At 41.2% G+C, this 16,519-nt stretch overlaps 1 protein-coding gene across 1 annotated transcript in view; it reads right to left on the bottom strand.

Annotated features, from left to right (window-relative positions):
- PCSK5 (proprotein convertase subtilisin/kexin type 5) overlaps window positions 1–16,519 on the bottom strand; it is a 441,582-nt gene that overhangs the window by 39,404 nt on the left and 385,659 nt on the right. The window contains exons 25-28 of the mRNA XM_090274186.1: window positions 11,254–11,296; window positions 8,552–8,688; window positions 7,497–7,697; window positions 2,380–2,460 (exon numbers count right to left, since the gene is read on the bottom strand). Coding sequence (XP_090130312.1) covers window positions 2,380–2,460; window positions 7,497–7,697; window positions 8,552–8,688; window positions 11,254–11,296 — 462 coding nt within the window. The remainder of the gene's footprint in view (window positions 1–2,379; window positions 2,461–7,496; window positions 7,698–8,551; window positions 8,689–11,253; window positions 11,297–16,519) is intronic.

The following is a 16,519-nucleotide window of genomic DNA, read 5'->3' as shown; positions in this document are numbered from 1 at the left end:
CTATTAAGAGCTCAGTTAGCTTTGTGCAGAGCTAGTGATGGGATTCTCATGGGAGTTAACATCGAGTCCTTCCCTGAAGGCCCTTTTAACCTGACAAATCATTTAACCCCCAAAAAGAGGGCAGCAGAGAGATGAGCAACAATCCTGTTGCTATCATCAGTTTTCACTAATCAACAGAGAAATGCAAATCAAAACCACAATGAGATATGATTCCACCCCTGTTAGAATGGCTGTTATTAAAAAGGCTTGAGACATGTGCTGGTGAAGCCTGTGGAGAAAGGGAACTTCGCATGGACTCTTGGTAGGAATGTAAATTGGTGCAGCCATTATAGAAAACAGTATGAAGTTTCCTCAAAAAGTTAAAAATAGAACTACCATGTGATCCAGCAATCCCACTTCTGGGTATATAACTGAAGGAAATGAAATCACTACCTGAAAGAGATATCTGCACACAAAGTTCATGGCAGCATTATTTAAAATAGCTAAGACATGGAAATAACCCAGGTGTCCATCAAAGGATGAATGGATGAAGAAGATACGGTATATACAGGGTGGGGAAAAAGTAGGTTTATAGTTGTGAGTATGCAAAACACAGAGTTTATTCTTATATTATTCTTGTATTATTTTCCACATGAACAGCTATAAAACCACTTTTGCCTCACCCTGTATATGCAATGGAATATTATTCACTCATAAAAAGAAGGAATTCCTGCCATTTGCAACAACATGGATGAAACTTATGGGCTTTATGCTAAGAGAAATAGAGAAAAACAAATACTGTATGATCTCATTTATATATAAAACTCTTAGAAACAGAGTAGGTTGGCGGTTGCCAGGTCCTGGGGGTTAGGGGTTGATGGAGGGAATGGATGAAGATGGTCAAAGGGTACAAACTTTCACTTATAAGATGAATAAATTCTTGGGATATAAGGTACAGCATGGTGACTATAGTTAAAAATACTGTATTGTATAATTGAAAGTTGCTAAGAGTAGATCTTAAAAATTCTCATCACAAAAAAAGCTAACTATGGAGGTGATGGGTGTGTTATCTAATCTTACTGTGGTGGTCATTTTGCAGTGTATACATATAGCAAATTTATCATGTTATATATATTGAAACTGCATGTTATATGTCAATTATAGCTCACTGAAGCTGAGGAAAATAGATGCTCACTTAATGGATGAGAGTATTTATTAAAAAACAGTAAAATAATATTTGTCAGAAATTGAGAAATTGAAAATCTTAAATATATGTCCAGGCCATGGGCTGATTTTCTTTTGATTTTATTATTTTTATGCTAAAATATTATCGTTACAAAGATATGAGTTTTATGAATTTTTAAATATTTGTAAAACATCATGTATAAATACACAAACATGTATTTGCAATTACATATTTCACATTCTGGCAATTTGATATTTTACTGCGATACACTTGGTATGAAGTTCTGTAATGTTCTTATACTTCCACTAGAGGGCACTCTGTACACACAGATAATAGCAATTAAGCACGGGCAATGGATAGTCATGCCCAGCCAGGGCTCTTGATCATGAGATTAGTGACTTAATCTCAACAAGTAAATTTTGACCTTGATCATAGTTTTTCTTTTTTTTTCTGCTCCAGAAATTATTGACTTTACAGGACCTCAAAAGCAAAAATCACCTTGACCCAGAAAATGTTGTGTCCATCCTTCAAAAATAATTATAGCTCAACTATAAAGAACACGGGTTCTTCGTATTTTATTTTATTAAATAAGCAATACTCACAGGGTTCAAAATGTACAAAAAGCATATATCATGAAGCCTCTCTCCTAATCCCTTCTCCATCTTTTTTATACAAACTATATCTATTCACACAGTTTATCACATTGCCCTTTTTTTGGTAACTCAGTGAATTTTGAAGACTATTCTTTATCAGTACATAAAGAACCTCCTCATTCTTGTTTATGGCTCCATAGTATTCCATTGCATGGCTGTATCATACTTCATTTTTCTAGTTTTTTTATTCTAACCATTTAGTTTTTTCCCCAATCATTGCTATTTCAAATAATGCTGCAGTGACTAAGGAAGTAAAAAGTGCTTTTCCAGCCTGTTAAAGAGCTGCAAGGACAGAGGCTTTTCTTCGTAGCCTCCCTCTCCCAGGCATGACCATTTAGCACATCAGGAGTGTCTTTTAAATGTTCTAGAACTCTCCACTCTTGACTTTCCTCCTGTCTTCCCCTACAGAGCACCACTTATATTTTGTGTTGTGGTCTCTCCTTTCAGGATTCCTTCATCCCACTTCCTCCTGGTCGCCCGGCTTCCTGGGTTGGTTTCAACATCACAGAGACAGACTCCTGATTCGTTGTGATTGCCTTCTCCTCCCTATTTCCCTGTTACCTCTTTTGATTTGAAACTTCCACCTTCGTTGCTCCTGCGGCAGGCTCTTCACCAAAGATGGGCTTGAAGTGAGCACAGGTTCTTTTTTATTGAAAAAAATAAAGTGTTTTATTTTTTAATGCAAAAGGATAAAGAAGATAAAATTTGCCTATCATCTTACCACCCAAAAATGTCTGCTGCATAGACTTTGGCACATAGGTTTGTCATCTTTATTGTGAATGTGGGAGTATAATTACACCTGTGTATACATGTGTAATCATTTACAACTTCTGCATATGTAATACTGACCCTACATTTTGCATTAATATGATAAATCTTATAGGCATTTTATCTTGCCATTAAAATTCTTTATAAACATCATTTTAATGGTTTGTGTACTTATTTCCATGAACCAAATTCACTTTTTTGTTATTATATTGGGTTGGCCAAAAATTTCATTTGTTTTTTTCTATAATGTGGCTGTAGTAGCGCTTAGTTGCCTTACTTCATTTGAAACAATTTTGTTAGATTGTATAGTGACAGTTGTCCTATCAGTGTGCATTTAAAAAAACATCAAAATTGGTGAATTTTTGTGTGGCCATTTTAATACTGAAGATGGAACAAAATATGCAACATTTTTAGCATATTATACTTTACTATTTCAAGAAAGGTAAAAACACCGCTGAAGTGCAACAAAAAATTTGTGCAGTGTATGGAGAAGGTACTGTGACTGAATGTGTCAAAAGTGGTTTGCGAAGTTTTGTGCTGGAGATTTCTCACTGGACGATGCTCCACAGTCAGGTAGACCAGTTGAAGTCAAGTAGAGATCAAATTGAGACATTAATTGAGAACAATCAGTGTTATACCACGTGGGAGACAGCTGACATACCCAAAATATCCAAATCAGTGAAGTTATTGGTGAAAATGAAAAATGTGTCTTTTATTTTACAGAAAAAATAAATGAATTTTTTTGTCAACCCAATCAATAAAGCTGCTATCAACACCTCTGGGAGTACACATTCTGGGATAGGTCAGGACTCTGCTTGGCTCTTGGGCATCCCAGCTGAGCATTATTTGCTGCCTTCTCTCTGGACAGTTTTCCTCAGACCTGTGTTACTCTCTAGGCCCCCACTTTCTATTTTTTATGAGCTAGGGAAGGCTGTTTCGAAAGTGACTAGGGTTTCATATGTTAAAACTGGATCACGTTAAATGTTTATGGAGTCGTCGGCAGCCGTCCGTCTCGAGAGACGATGGTGTAGCTTCTTAAGAGTCTATCTGCACCGCCGAGAATGGCTGTGCAGTCCAACTCGGGAGTGACACGGTATATGTCTCCTCCCGTGTTGAATCGACATCTTGCGATGACGCTGGAGTGTCCTCTCCAGTGAAGCTGAAGTTTATGGAGTAGATTCACTTTTATTGTGTGATATTATGTGCTTGGAGCTTTATGTGTATTCTTTCATTTATTCTCAAAGTGACCTTGTGTGAGGTAGTTTCATGTTCTCATTTTAGAGATGAGGAAACTGAGGCTCAGAGGGGATGTGTGCTTTGTTCAGGGTCACATGGCTAGTAAAGAACAGAGCCAGGATTTGAACTCAGGCATGCCTAACTCTCATCCACTAGAGAGAGGTTTTAGTCATTTACTTTGGATTGTAAACTTGTTTGGTAGATGCCAAAGCAGTGCTGTACTGGAAATATGGATCTTTGGAATACAAAACAAAGCAAAAAATTTGATTTATTTTTGGATTTGCCAATTTCTGTAGTATAAATACTTCCACCACAGCTGATTTCAAGCTGCCAACAATTTTAAAACCCACTTGTGAAATTTCTGGATATTTAACAATCAGTGCAACTGGATACACACGGCTCCTTCATACCTAGGCTAAAGGTCAAATTACCCCGACAGGTGTTTTCTGCATTCATTTCTAAGTGAGGCAGCTGTATACACCCATAAAGTCCTTCTAAAAATCAGATTTTCATGGCATCTTTAAAGTTCTCTAACATTTAGTTACTATTAGGCAACATATTTCCCACTATATGGAGATTTTTTTCTCACATATGTGTTTGTGACTGGTTCTGGGATTCCAGGCTTTCTCAGAGCACAGGAATGAAGATCAAAAGACAAGCTAGTGAAAAATTGTTAGGATGTGGTCAAAGGTAGAAGGTTAATTCACCATATCTGTGCTTTGTAGGTTAAACTACCATCCGAATATGTAATTAGAGTCTGCTACAAACATGGTTTTAATCAATGATGGCACTAGGTGGGTAGGGAAAATAGGGAGGACTTTCCAGCACCCCGGGAGGAAAAAAACCACTTAACAAAATCCAAACGATTTCACAGTATGGAATACACTGTTTCCATTCCCAGCAATGGTTTCAGGAAAGATCGTGAGGCCATGATCTTCTTTCAAAGCGGTGGCTGCCACACGTGAACATTTCCACCAGTGGCGGTTCTGTGTGATGCCTGAGTCACTGCCGAAGCCACTAGCAGCCTACTTCATATTGGTACTGTTCCTGGACCACTTGCTCCTTGTATGTTAGTGACTGGGACAGGGGACTCGGGATGATCTTTACTTCATGGAGAACAGAGAGTTGAGCAGCTGTCTTTGGAGGTTACTTGGTCTTGGCTGGAGGATTTGCCAGACCTGGTCTGCTGTGTAGGGAAGTCTCCATCCTTGTACCAGGGTGAGGGGTGTTCCCACCCTGCTGGGAGTTGACGAAGAATGATGGCCCTCTCATCCCTGTCACTCTCATCGTGAGTAGCCACCTTATTAAAAGAGGAGTTCAAGGGTATTTCCCCAGTACATGCTGACATAGACAATGGGGGTGGTCATATAGTCTTTGGATGCAAGCATGATTTTATTGTTTCTGCTAGGGCAGTGATTTTTCAACTGGTGTGCCACAAGAATTTTTAAAACATGCAATAATACCTGACTATTTAGTCAGGGGCACTGACCTCTTTTCCCTTAGATTTTAAAATAAAAAAATGAGCACAGCCAACACAACAATAGCCATCCGGTGTGAATGAACCAAAATTATACCTATATGTTTGCCATATTGGCAGAAAACCTATTTTTGGGGTGCTGGAGAATTTTGTAATTAGTTTATGTGTGCCCTGGCATGAAAAAGGTTGAACATCGCTGCACTAGGAAGTAGTGTGGGTGAAAGAAAGGACTGAAGTTTGTCTCCTCTTGCCTCCCTACCTGGATCTGCACCTGTATTTAACAATACCACCACCTTGCTGATGCCACCCAGGCAGCTACACTTCCTTATAAATACTCTAATTTGTTTGGGCTCCCTCTGAGTTGACCCAGGATGACTATATTCTGCTTCCCATCATCTTAAAGGCGTGGCTGCTTAGTGCTGGTTCTTTGGAACCCCTGCCCCCTTCTCCTGTTACACCCTTGACCTTATTTTTTAAAGGAAAAGAAGTGGGGAGAAAGATGCGGGCCTTGACTGGTCCTCCCAGGGCTTCAGGGAGTGCCTTTCCCATTTCCTGTCCATTTCCATGGTGCCTAATCTATGCTGGGGAAGCTGAGTCTTACCTCGCTCAGTGAAGGAACAGTTTTTTTCTCGCTGTTAATAGACTGCATTTCTTATTTCCTAGATCATAGAAGTGGAAAAGTGCAGCCATGTCCTTGACTTTATTGCTTTTGTCCAGCCATGAGAAACATTCTCATCTGCTTCCCAAATCCTTTATTAGTGCTAAATCCCCAAATGGACTAGTTCCTTTCTTCAGAAACAGGACATTTTGATAGTAGAAATGCAGAGCGGTGGGTGTGGTGCTGGGACAAAGGGGAGCAATCAAGGCCTGGTTTCTGCTCACAAAGTGCGTAGTCCAGTTGAAAGGGACGGGTAATCATTTGGGAGATCAAGTCTGCTCTGCCTCTTGGCTCCCTGGACTTTTTCCTCATCTGGATGCCAGATAAAATACAGATGTTCTGAACTAGAAACATAGCACCAGACTGTTTTCCCCTTGGCCCGCACTGCCTCTTACATGCCTGAATGGCAGACAAACTCGTTTTCAGCATTTTGGTTCAACTATAATTCACGGAAGATATCCCAATCCGCACTGAATGATTTTCTCCCCACCTCTGTCTCTGAAATCGGCCTGTGTTCTTCCTGTCCTTTGGCTGCTGGTTTTGTGATAGCCTCTGAGCTGCTTTTCCTTTGTCACATGCAGCGCTGTCATAGTAGACAGCAGCCACAGGTGTCCCTCCTCTGAAGCCCAGCAAGAGCCTCTTCTCCTGCCCCAGATCTGTCGCTCGCTCTGGCCTTTAGAAGACCCGTCCTGAGCAGACCTCCTTTCAGTTGCTGTTGCTTCTGCACTGAAATGACCTTTTAAACAAATCTTTGCCCTGAAATCAAACAGAGAGCATCTCTTGTTTTCATGAGAGTCTCTGCATCGAAAGTGAGTCAGATTTTCTCAGCAGGAAGAGGATTTTGTTTTCTGACCACCTCAGACGTGGAGAAGCCACCGAAGTTTGAAACTGCTTTGCAGGGAAGCCTGTGACTGAGGCTCTGAGGCCCATCCTGAAGACTCAGGTAGGAGTGAATACCTGCAGCCTTCACTGTTGGAGTCTAAGCCCCCACATTCTTTCTCACTCCTGCCCCCTCTCAGGACCCCCACTTTCCCATCTGCAACTGGAGAGGGCAACTTTTAAAAGGCAGGCTTGAATGACGGCCACTTCTAATAATCCTCCCAGACAGGTCAGCTTCTTTAGCGTAAGTTCCAGCACTCTGGAGCCGTTCTTCCTTGCTTCACTGAAATACCCTACCTGCTGGCAGTTTTCTTTACCTTAATGAAGAGACACATGAATGACAGAAGCTATCCTGACATCTTCAAGAAAGTAGGAGTCAGGCCATTTCTCTCTCTGACTCTTTATGTGCTCAGAGGTCTGCTCCACTCTGGTGGAAACTCAAGTGGCCAGACCGATCGTAAATTACTCTTTGGGTTTTCCCTCCCAGTGGAATCCCAGCTACAGCCTCCAGCATCAAAGAGATCCAATCTTGATTCTCATTCCAAGCTTTTGTTTCACTGCCCAGCCTTCATCTCCTGCTATCCCAAAAGCAAGGGTTAAAGAGGGAGGGAGGCCAAGAAGGCAGCTAGACACCTGCGATCTCTCTCAGGAGACACATACCATTCCAGAATCTGCCTTCCACGTGGGGCTGGGTGGGGCCCACGCAGGCCCCGCGCAGCAGCCGCAGCCCCGCCTGGCAGCTGCTGCACTCGTCGTGGCCGGGGCCGGTGCAGGTCTCACAGGCGCGGTGGCAGGGCTCACATTCGCCCATCTCTGGGTCGCCGTAGAAGCCAGGGCCACACTCCCCGACACAGCGGCCACCTAGGGGGGAACACAGAGAGGGCGCGTGATGGCGGGGCCCTGGCAGCTTTGGCTCAGTGCTCCGTGCAGGGCCAAGTTCTAAACAGCCTGAGGGACACTCAGGAACATTTTTGTTTGAGTTTGTTTTGAAAGAAACCAGGATGGCATTAGCTTATTTCAACCAATAGATGTGTCTTTAAAAGTCTTGACACTTAAAGCCCTCTCTTAACTGGGAATCTAAATTGGCTATCAGCTCAAAGGGTTAAGAGCATAGAATAAAAAACTTGACATTCTCGAGGCCTTGAAAAACTACAGATAATAAAATGAATCTCTGATAGAGAACAACGCGAGTCCTGTTGGGCTTTCTGCACCGTTGTCTCCCACAAGCATTCAAGAGCGCTGGTCTATTACTTCTTCATTCAGAAGCCTCACAGTCTATTTCTTTCCTAACCATCCATTTTCATCAAAGGCAATGAATTTGTCAAAACCTAAGACAAAGGATCTTGCTTAACTTTTAATGTGCTCAAAACTATGTAAAATGGATTATGTCTCAAGGAAAGAGTCATGGTTCTGAACATCCCAGGCAACTTAGAGTCCAAAGCTATCTTCAGCGTCCCCCTGCCCCCCACATTTACTCTTGCTTCCTTCAGTTGGGAGATGTTTGAGATTAATTAGTGAAGTAGGAACTATGCTTCAGTAATAGAGACAGAAGGAAGTTGTCCTGGCTAATGTTTATTTTCAAATCAAATGAACATTTCTGCTTGGACAAGAGGCGCCAGCACACACAGACCCTGAAGCCAGTCACACAGCTCTCTTATTTCTGCGTGGAGCTCTGGAGTCTTGTTTCACTTTGTCGGTGCCATTTTCAGGCTTACCCGAGAGAAAGAAGCCCTCTTCACACCAGTAACACTCATTCTGGTCACAGTTGTCACAGTTGGTATCGCACGCTTTGCATTCAAATTCTTCACTGTAGGTCTTCTCAGGACAGACTTTGTAACAGTGGTGTTCAAACCTAGGGGAGAAGATAGAGTTTCTTTCATGAGCCATGTTGATGTATTTCTCTTAACCACCATAATTTAATCTTCTTATGTGTGTCTATGCATCGTTTTTAACAGGTGTAGATATTTGGGTTTCAAGGGAGAAAACTTCCTCTTGCTCTTTGTGTGCCCTCCAAACAAATCATAAATCATCTCCTTCTGAACCTCTGAGCATCCTTATCAGGGCAGCTTAGATGAGGCTGGGGAGAAGAAAGGGGTGCTGATATTTACTTATGGAGTAGTGATTATGTGTCAGGTATTAGCTTATTTAAATCTCCACATAATCCCCATATGGTAGCTATTACTCATCTTTAATTTCCAGATCAGGGAACTGAGTCTCAGGGTTAAGTGCTCAAAGTCACATAAGTTAAAGGTAAGACTGGGATTGTAACCAAGGTCTATTTGAACAGATAGTTTGTGCGCTTTTGCCACATGGCACTCACAAGGTCTGAGCAGCTCAGTGTAACAAGATTATTAACATCAACATTGACGTGCCTTAGCTTTTATGTCTACATCCTTTTACACATACTATCCATTATTCTTATTCTACAGTAGAACACTTCACTGAGTTACAGGATCATTTGAAAGGAGAATGGAATGAAGCTGACTTTTGCCCTTTGATGAGTTTTGTAGCATCAACAAGGTACCAGAGGCAGGCTTTGATTTCTTCTATACCAACTTCTATTGTAGGGTGCTTTATTAGCTATATTCAAAGTCATTAAATATTCTAAAGGGTTATAAATGTGTGTTTCTTGAAATAAATATCACATTTTTACCCTTAATGATATTGGGAATGTCCTTTTTAGTGCACAATAGGCCCTTATTTAATGTGGTTGATAGGTTCTGTGACTTCAAGTGAAGTGATATGTAATGGAATAGACCAGTTGATATAAACGAGAGTTAAGTTCCAGTGGCATTTCATCAATGCTATAACAAAATGACATTGAACAAAAGGATGTTATTTTGGGATCTGCTGTTTTTGTTTCTCGAAGGGTTTCATGAACCATGCTCATTTGTGGGCAGTGATGAGCTGGCGAGGCTGGCTTCAAACTCTAGCAGATGATGCTCTTAGGAGACAGAGGAAGTTGGTACAGGTCAAGGGGGGTCTTCTGATGTCAAAATGAAGAAGGGTAGAGTTAGGCTGGAGGGACACAGAAGCCACCCACTTTTGCATGGTCACTATTTCTTTGGGCCTAAGTCCTCCTTCCTCAGTTCTTCAGGGAACAGTTTATGCCCCCAACCATAAGATGTCATCAAGGAATGCTTGCATTTCTGCCGTTCATCTCTGCTTGGGGTATCTCTGGCAGGCCAAATGCTGGGTAAATGCTAACTATGAACATGCTGACAAATTTCTTTCTGTTCATTTACTCTCATCTGGTCTACCTCCTAATAATCAAGTGTGGGAGCCTCTGCCCCACCCCACCTCTCCTGTTTAAATGGAACAGTGATTCATATCAGTAGGTCAGAAGTGCAGTGATGTAGAGACACAGGCAATGCGGAGGAAATAGGCCACTGTGGGGGAGTTGAGTTAAAATCATAAGGTTAAATAATGATAAGGTTAACTGGTCATTTTTAATATGTTTCAGCTGGTTGGGTTTCCCTTTCCTTCCCATCTACCTTACCCCTTTTAATGCCTTCCCACCCACTGCCACATTTCAAGCCTCTTGGAATCGAGCCCATTAAAATTGAGGTGACCCAAATATAACACCCCCGGCCCCCTCGCAATAGCTTGTGGTACATCATGAGAGAACCCACAGCCTCTCTGAGCTTCGGTTTTCTCTTCTGGTGAATGACATCAACCCTGTGTTCCTGACAATGTTTTTGGAAAGGTGAAGAGAAGAAATAAATGTGAGAGTTTGTTTTTCATAAAACTCTCTAGTTCTTCGATGACAGGGAAGAATTATGCACTCTGTGCATTATCTGGGACTTCCTTTCTTTTCATCTCCCTTTTATTTTATTAGTTTTTCTTCCAAGATAGGCACCAATGTATCCTGGAAGGAAGACCAGAGTGGGAAAGGGAGGTGATGTTGAGACATACCATGCTTGATTTGTAGATTTGAATTAGAGAACTTTGTGGGTGACGGTTTTTGTGTTTCATTTAATCTAGTGGTTCATGTCTGTCATTGCCCAGGGAATGACTGAGAGCTAATGTAGCACCTGACTTCATCCTGGACTGTCCAGCTCTTGTTAAGGACAAGGTCTCCACACAGACATCTGGAAACAGCTCTCCTGGGGTTGGGTCCATTATTAAGGTCTGTCCAGACCAGCAAGGTCTGAATCTTGGTCACCCATGGCAAGATTCCTAGACATCAGTGTCAGGTTGGGTGCCTTCCAGGACCAAGAAAGAGAAGTCCTCCTTTCCAGGCAAGAAAACAGCTGGGCTCTTATTGCTAAATCCAAGAATTGTTCATTAATAGCCTGACAGGGCAGAGTTGCTTCAGGCTGCAGGGCCTCTTTCCTTTAATCACTGAATTAGGATTAAGTCAGTAATGCTTCAACTGCAGAAAAGTTATTGCCATGAAGAAGAAGGCCAGACTTACATGTAATACCCCGTAACACATGATGTGCAGGTTCCTGGATCATCTGGAAAGAAATTATAATAATGAAAAATAATCACAAAGAGTTCATCATTTGGAAAAATGGGGTTTGGAAAAATTGTGGCTTGAGACAATCTTCTGGGATAGTTTTGTGAAATGTACCTTCCAGAAACGGTATTTGAACAGATGGCAACATTTTTAACTAGTACCAAGCTGTATGCTACGATTTATCTTTATCAAAGCTTGTAAAATAAAAATTCTCATAAATACTTGGCTCTAACTTTCAAGGAGAAATTGACCAAGCTACTGGGTACAGACCAGGAACCCTCCACTTTGAGAAACTCCTGGTCTCTGATGAGGTACAGGCATCAAGCAGATCTATACATATACACACTTGAAAAGGGGCTTCAGGTCTCTAACCCTGAGCGGCGGGTTTCCCATGAGTTACTGCAAATGCCTGCCCATGTGAGGGATTGTTATCTGGGAGGCTTCTTTGAAATTTGGACAGTTTTTTTTTTTTTTCCCAATACAGTATCCACTTGGGTTCTACATTTCACAGCCATCTTAAAGAAACTGTCTTGTTCTCCTTAAGTATAATGATTCAATGGTTCCCCATTGGCTCAGAGAAGGACTCTTTTCTACAGCTTTCAGGGGACTTAATGGGAGAGAAAGGACTTTGAGAATCACTGACTCAGCCTATTTCTCTCCCTCCTAACTCTCTAAAACATGCCAATCCCCAGATCCAATTATTAAGGGAATTCTATGACTTCTTCTGTTCTTCAATTATTGGGAGTAATAGAGGTACCTCTAGCAAGTTGGGTTATTTATTTATTTATTTATTTTTAATCTGTGATACTCCAATCTTGCTCTTTTTATTCTAATAGGAGATGGAAAACAATTGCTCTTCTTTAAAGAAGTTTTAAATCCTGGCTTAACTGTCTTGAGAACTCGCATAAACTGTGCTCTACTTGCTGGGCCCTGATTTCTGCAGCTGTGAGACAATCTGATTGGATAATATGGTTGTAAAGTCTTCCTAAAGGTCAAAGACTCTGAAGCTGAGTCTAGCAGGAGTTGGCAAACAATGGCCAACCCCAGGGCCAAATCTGGTCGTGCCCTTTCGTTTGCATATTGCATGTGAATACTTTCATGCTGCAGTGTCAGAGTAGAGCAGTTGCAACAGAGATAGAAAATATTTACGGTCACTTTGCTGTACAGAAAAATTTTCCTGGTCCCTGGCTATAGAGCACTATTGGGTCACGATGTCCACCTTTGTTAGGTAACACAGGTGTAAATGTTATTTTCTTAAGCGCTGGCCCTGGAGTTCCTCTTAGGGAGAAAACTGTCTATGTTTAGGAAAATACCTTCTACAACTTGGGGTAGAAGTAGAATAAGGTGGATTGAACAAGAGCCAAGACAGCCAGGGAGATAGCCAGGCCCTTTTGCAGAAGGCCATGATTTGTTCGTGAGAGGAAAATGGTTTTCATGTCTGGGTCAGCGTGGTTTGTGAGGATAGAGTGACTAGAGCAGGGCAGTGAAATGAACCATAAGCCAGGCTAATTAAGTAGAAGCAGGAATCTGAAGCTAGAGGAACTATGAAAAATAAAAAACCACTGAAATTCTTTGAATTCTTGGGGGAGAACTTTCTGCTTCTACAGTCTGTGGATTGGGGATCTGAATCCATTTTAAGGGGGGTGGGGTGAGTTGCAAAAGCCCCAATGAATACTAGTGATTTACTGGGTAAATTTATTTCCTGCTATTGAGTCTGTTTTTGCTTCTATATTCTTTTCAGTTCTGCTCCTAAGTAAGTAGCTACTATTCAGTTTACATTTGGACAACTTACCTTTCCCTTTTCTGTTCCCGATGAACATATTTGACTCTAACCGTTTTGCTAATTTTTCAAGGGCTTGGAAATTCTAATCCTGTTTGCTAATATTTTGGCCATCCCTCCCACCTAGGAACTTAATGAGATTGTTCTCTGCTTCTTTAAGCAGGTCAACTGATGAAAATGTTAAATAGAACCAAGCCTCAGAAATATGCATCCAATATAATCTTGAGTCCAGACACTTTTCCAGCCCAGTTGCACAGTGAATTTGGTACCTTCACCACAGTTTGCATAAATGAATAATGCACAGGACAGGAACTGTCTTAAAACAGCTTATGAATTCCCATTAGTCTTTTTTTCTCATTATTACTGGGTTTTCTACAGAGTAAGAATTATTTTGTAAAAAATTTTCACTCCAGAAGACCCACAAGTCAGACATAAGCTAAATGGATTCAGCTTGACCACTGAGAGGCGGCTGTTTTGGGATTAAGGAGACGTAACAGCCCCAAACCTAGAAGTTGACTCTAAGTCAAGTTGGCATTTGGACGGTAAGGAAGGGTGGCTTAAGGAGAAAGATGGATTTGTGTGTGGGGGGCAGGTGGGGGGTGTGGAGGGTGAGGGGTGAGGAATGGAAGAGTCTAAACAAGCTAGAATTGTTAACTGTTTTGGAAAGTGTTATCCAAAGTAGGATATTTAAATAGCTCTGGTTATTTGATCTTGTCAAACTTTTGAGCTGAGAGAGCATATTTTGAGGAGGGAGGGGGCAAACTCAGTCAGAATTCGGAGTCGCACACATTTGGAAAAAAGCCTTTAGAAACAGTTACTGGCTTCCAGCTGTTCACATCCCCGCTAAGAAGAATGTGTGTGCAGATGCCTTGTCAAAATGGGGCATGGGCATACAGTCTTTCTTTCTTGAGAACATTCATTTTTATGGTTTCATTTTTATGGGGTGGAACTGGCAGGACCACGATGTCCATTGTGTCTGGAAAGGGCTACATGATCCTCTGCATCATCTTTTTATTGTTCCCTTGGTGATCATCAGTGCTGGAACTCATTGTACACTCACTGTCACTGTCCTCAGGGAGACATTGACCCCTTTGGTACAATGTACGTCACACTCTGAGCTCAACTGACAAGAAATACCCAGAGCCTTCACCATGGACTATGGATGGATCAAGGTTACATTAGGAGTTAATGTACATCTTACTCACAAAATGGACTGCAAAAGGAATATTTAGTAATGTCCAGAGAACAACAATTTTTAAAAGTTTTCATAAATTTTGAATCACACAAATGAAGAGACATATAATCAAAATGACTGTTTTGCTTTTTCTAAATTTACTACCCTTATTGTACATTTATTTTTCATTTGCAGGAGAGAGAAGAAACTTGGTGTCTTAGGAGTAGCCCTTTATCATATAATAAGTATCTAGATGTGCCAGAATTCGCCATGGATTACATATATTGTTTAGGCAAAACCAACTGTCTGCAAAACTGTGGGGAAGAGTTAATGTTGGGGTGCACCTACCTTACCTTTGGCTATTTCTTTCGAGATTAATTTTCAGGCTTGTGGGTCTTTCATTCAGACCCCATGCTAGCCAGGCCTCCCTTTACCACGGCCTATTGAAGTCTATCTGTGCTGTGTCCCATTACTGCAAAGACCTTCCACATTGTTGCATAGGGTGCCGGCTGATGGGCATTTTAAACTTGTGCTCTTGGGGGGCTCCCGGGCTCTTACCTACCTCAGTCCCTTCTCAGGTGCCCTAGACTCATTGCGCTCCTTCTACCTTGACCTCTTAGGGCATAGCTATAAATATTTCATAAAACATCACCTACGTTATTGAACTAAATTTATATACTAAAGCTATAGAGGGTTGTAGAAAGGTGGGAAAAGTGGGATCTAGTTGTATCATTCAAACACATTCACTCATATCTATATTTTCACCTTTTCTCCCAATCTAAGAATGCTGGGTGAACAAGTTAATTAGAAACACATACTCTGTCTATAAAGAAGAGGAGCTAGAAGCCAAGGGCAGGGAGTCCTTATATACATGCAGATGAGTGAGCCCATCAGAGAGCCATTCCTTCCATTTATAAGGAACCACATGTGAAAATAAGTTTTGGAAGGTTAACATGAATTCATTAGCTTAGATGTGGCATTTTGGTTAGGTGTGGCCTGAGTCACTGGTCTCCAAAGAGAAGGGTGCAAGACAATTCATTGGGCTACAGAAAAAAAAGAACTTATGTTTCATTTATTTTTATCTTCTTAAATTTTCTACTTTAGTATCTTTTTAATATATATGTAAATTATTCATGCACTAGCACATATAAATAACTCACACACACATATATATGCATTGCAGGCACATGCTAATTTTTTTAAACCAATGGGGTAATCAAAAAAGTATGAAAACTACTGCTTTACATTTCTCTTATCATGGGGCATGGAGAGTTATTGGGGCTATAAACCTATGAAATATGGACAGAGCCATCAGTTTGGGAAGCACTGGGAAGGCGAATAAAGCCCCAAGTGTGATGAGCCTAAGTTATAGGTGATTGGACCTGGGAAGGTGACTGAGCCAAAAAGGCTGAGATCATCTGGGAAAAGCAGGGTATGTTGACTTACAATAAGGTGGGTGCTGTTTTATGATAGATATAAATGAATATGTTTGAATGATATGACTAGTTCCACTTTTCCCAACACCCTCTATGGTTTCAGTACATTCATTTGTTCCCAAAACAAACTTCTTAAGTGAAAATAACCACTGATCATGTCTCTATGAAAGAGAACCTGAAAGTTCATCTGTTGCAAATAGATTTAAAAAATATCGTAAATTTACATAAGAAGGGCTAGTACTCAGCCATTCAAATCTTGTTTCTCAAGAGTGTTTAATAACATGAAACATTTTCATGATAAATAGGCTATGTGAAAAAGAATACCTCATATCTAATAAATATGTATGTATGTTACCTGCACGCATGGATATGACTATGAAAAATCAGCAAAAAAGCTAAAACATTAACAATAATTATCTCCGTTTTTTTTCTTTTTTCCCTAATATGGAACATTGAAAAATTAATCCCTGCCTTTTGTCATCTAGTAGTTATGGATTGAATGATGTCTTTTAACCCTTTTCGCCAAATCTGTTGCCCCCAGAACACAACAAGGACACCAGCCTGTTAAACCAAGCACGCCGTTGACCGGAGACAGCCAACTGACCTGGAGTCTGCACGATCCTTCCCCATGTGGGAAGGCCACCCTCCCCTCCACACCCCCACTCTTATTAGGGTTTTCTGGACCCAAGGGTAGGTAGGACGACGACCATGTCCAGCTTGAAGCAGCTAGAGGAGCTTGAGACCTTCGCCCATTGTCCTTTACAAGATTACAAAGGGTCCTAATATCTGAGGGGGGGGTAGTTAATTTTTACGAACCAGGGGTATGGACTT

The sequence above is a fragment of the Furipterus horrens genome, unplaced genomic scaffold (assembly GCF_987537825.1).
Source record: "Furipterus horrens unplaced genomic scaffold, mFurHor1.1.pri manual_scaffold_4, whole genome shotgun sequence".
NCBI lineage: Eukaryota > Metazoa > Chordata > Mammalia > Chiroptera > Furipteridae > Furipterus > Furipterus horrens.
This window is presented reverse-complemented; position numbering and strand designations above follow the sequence as displayed.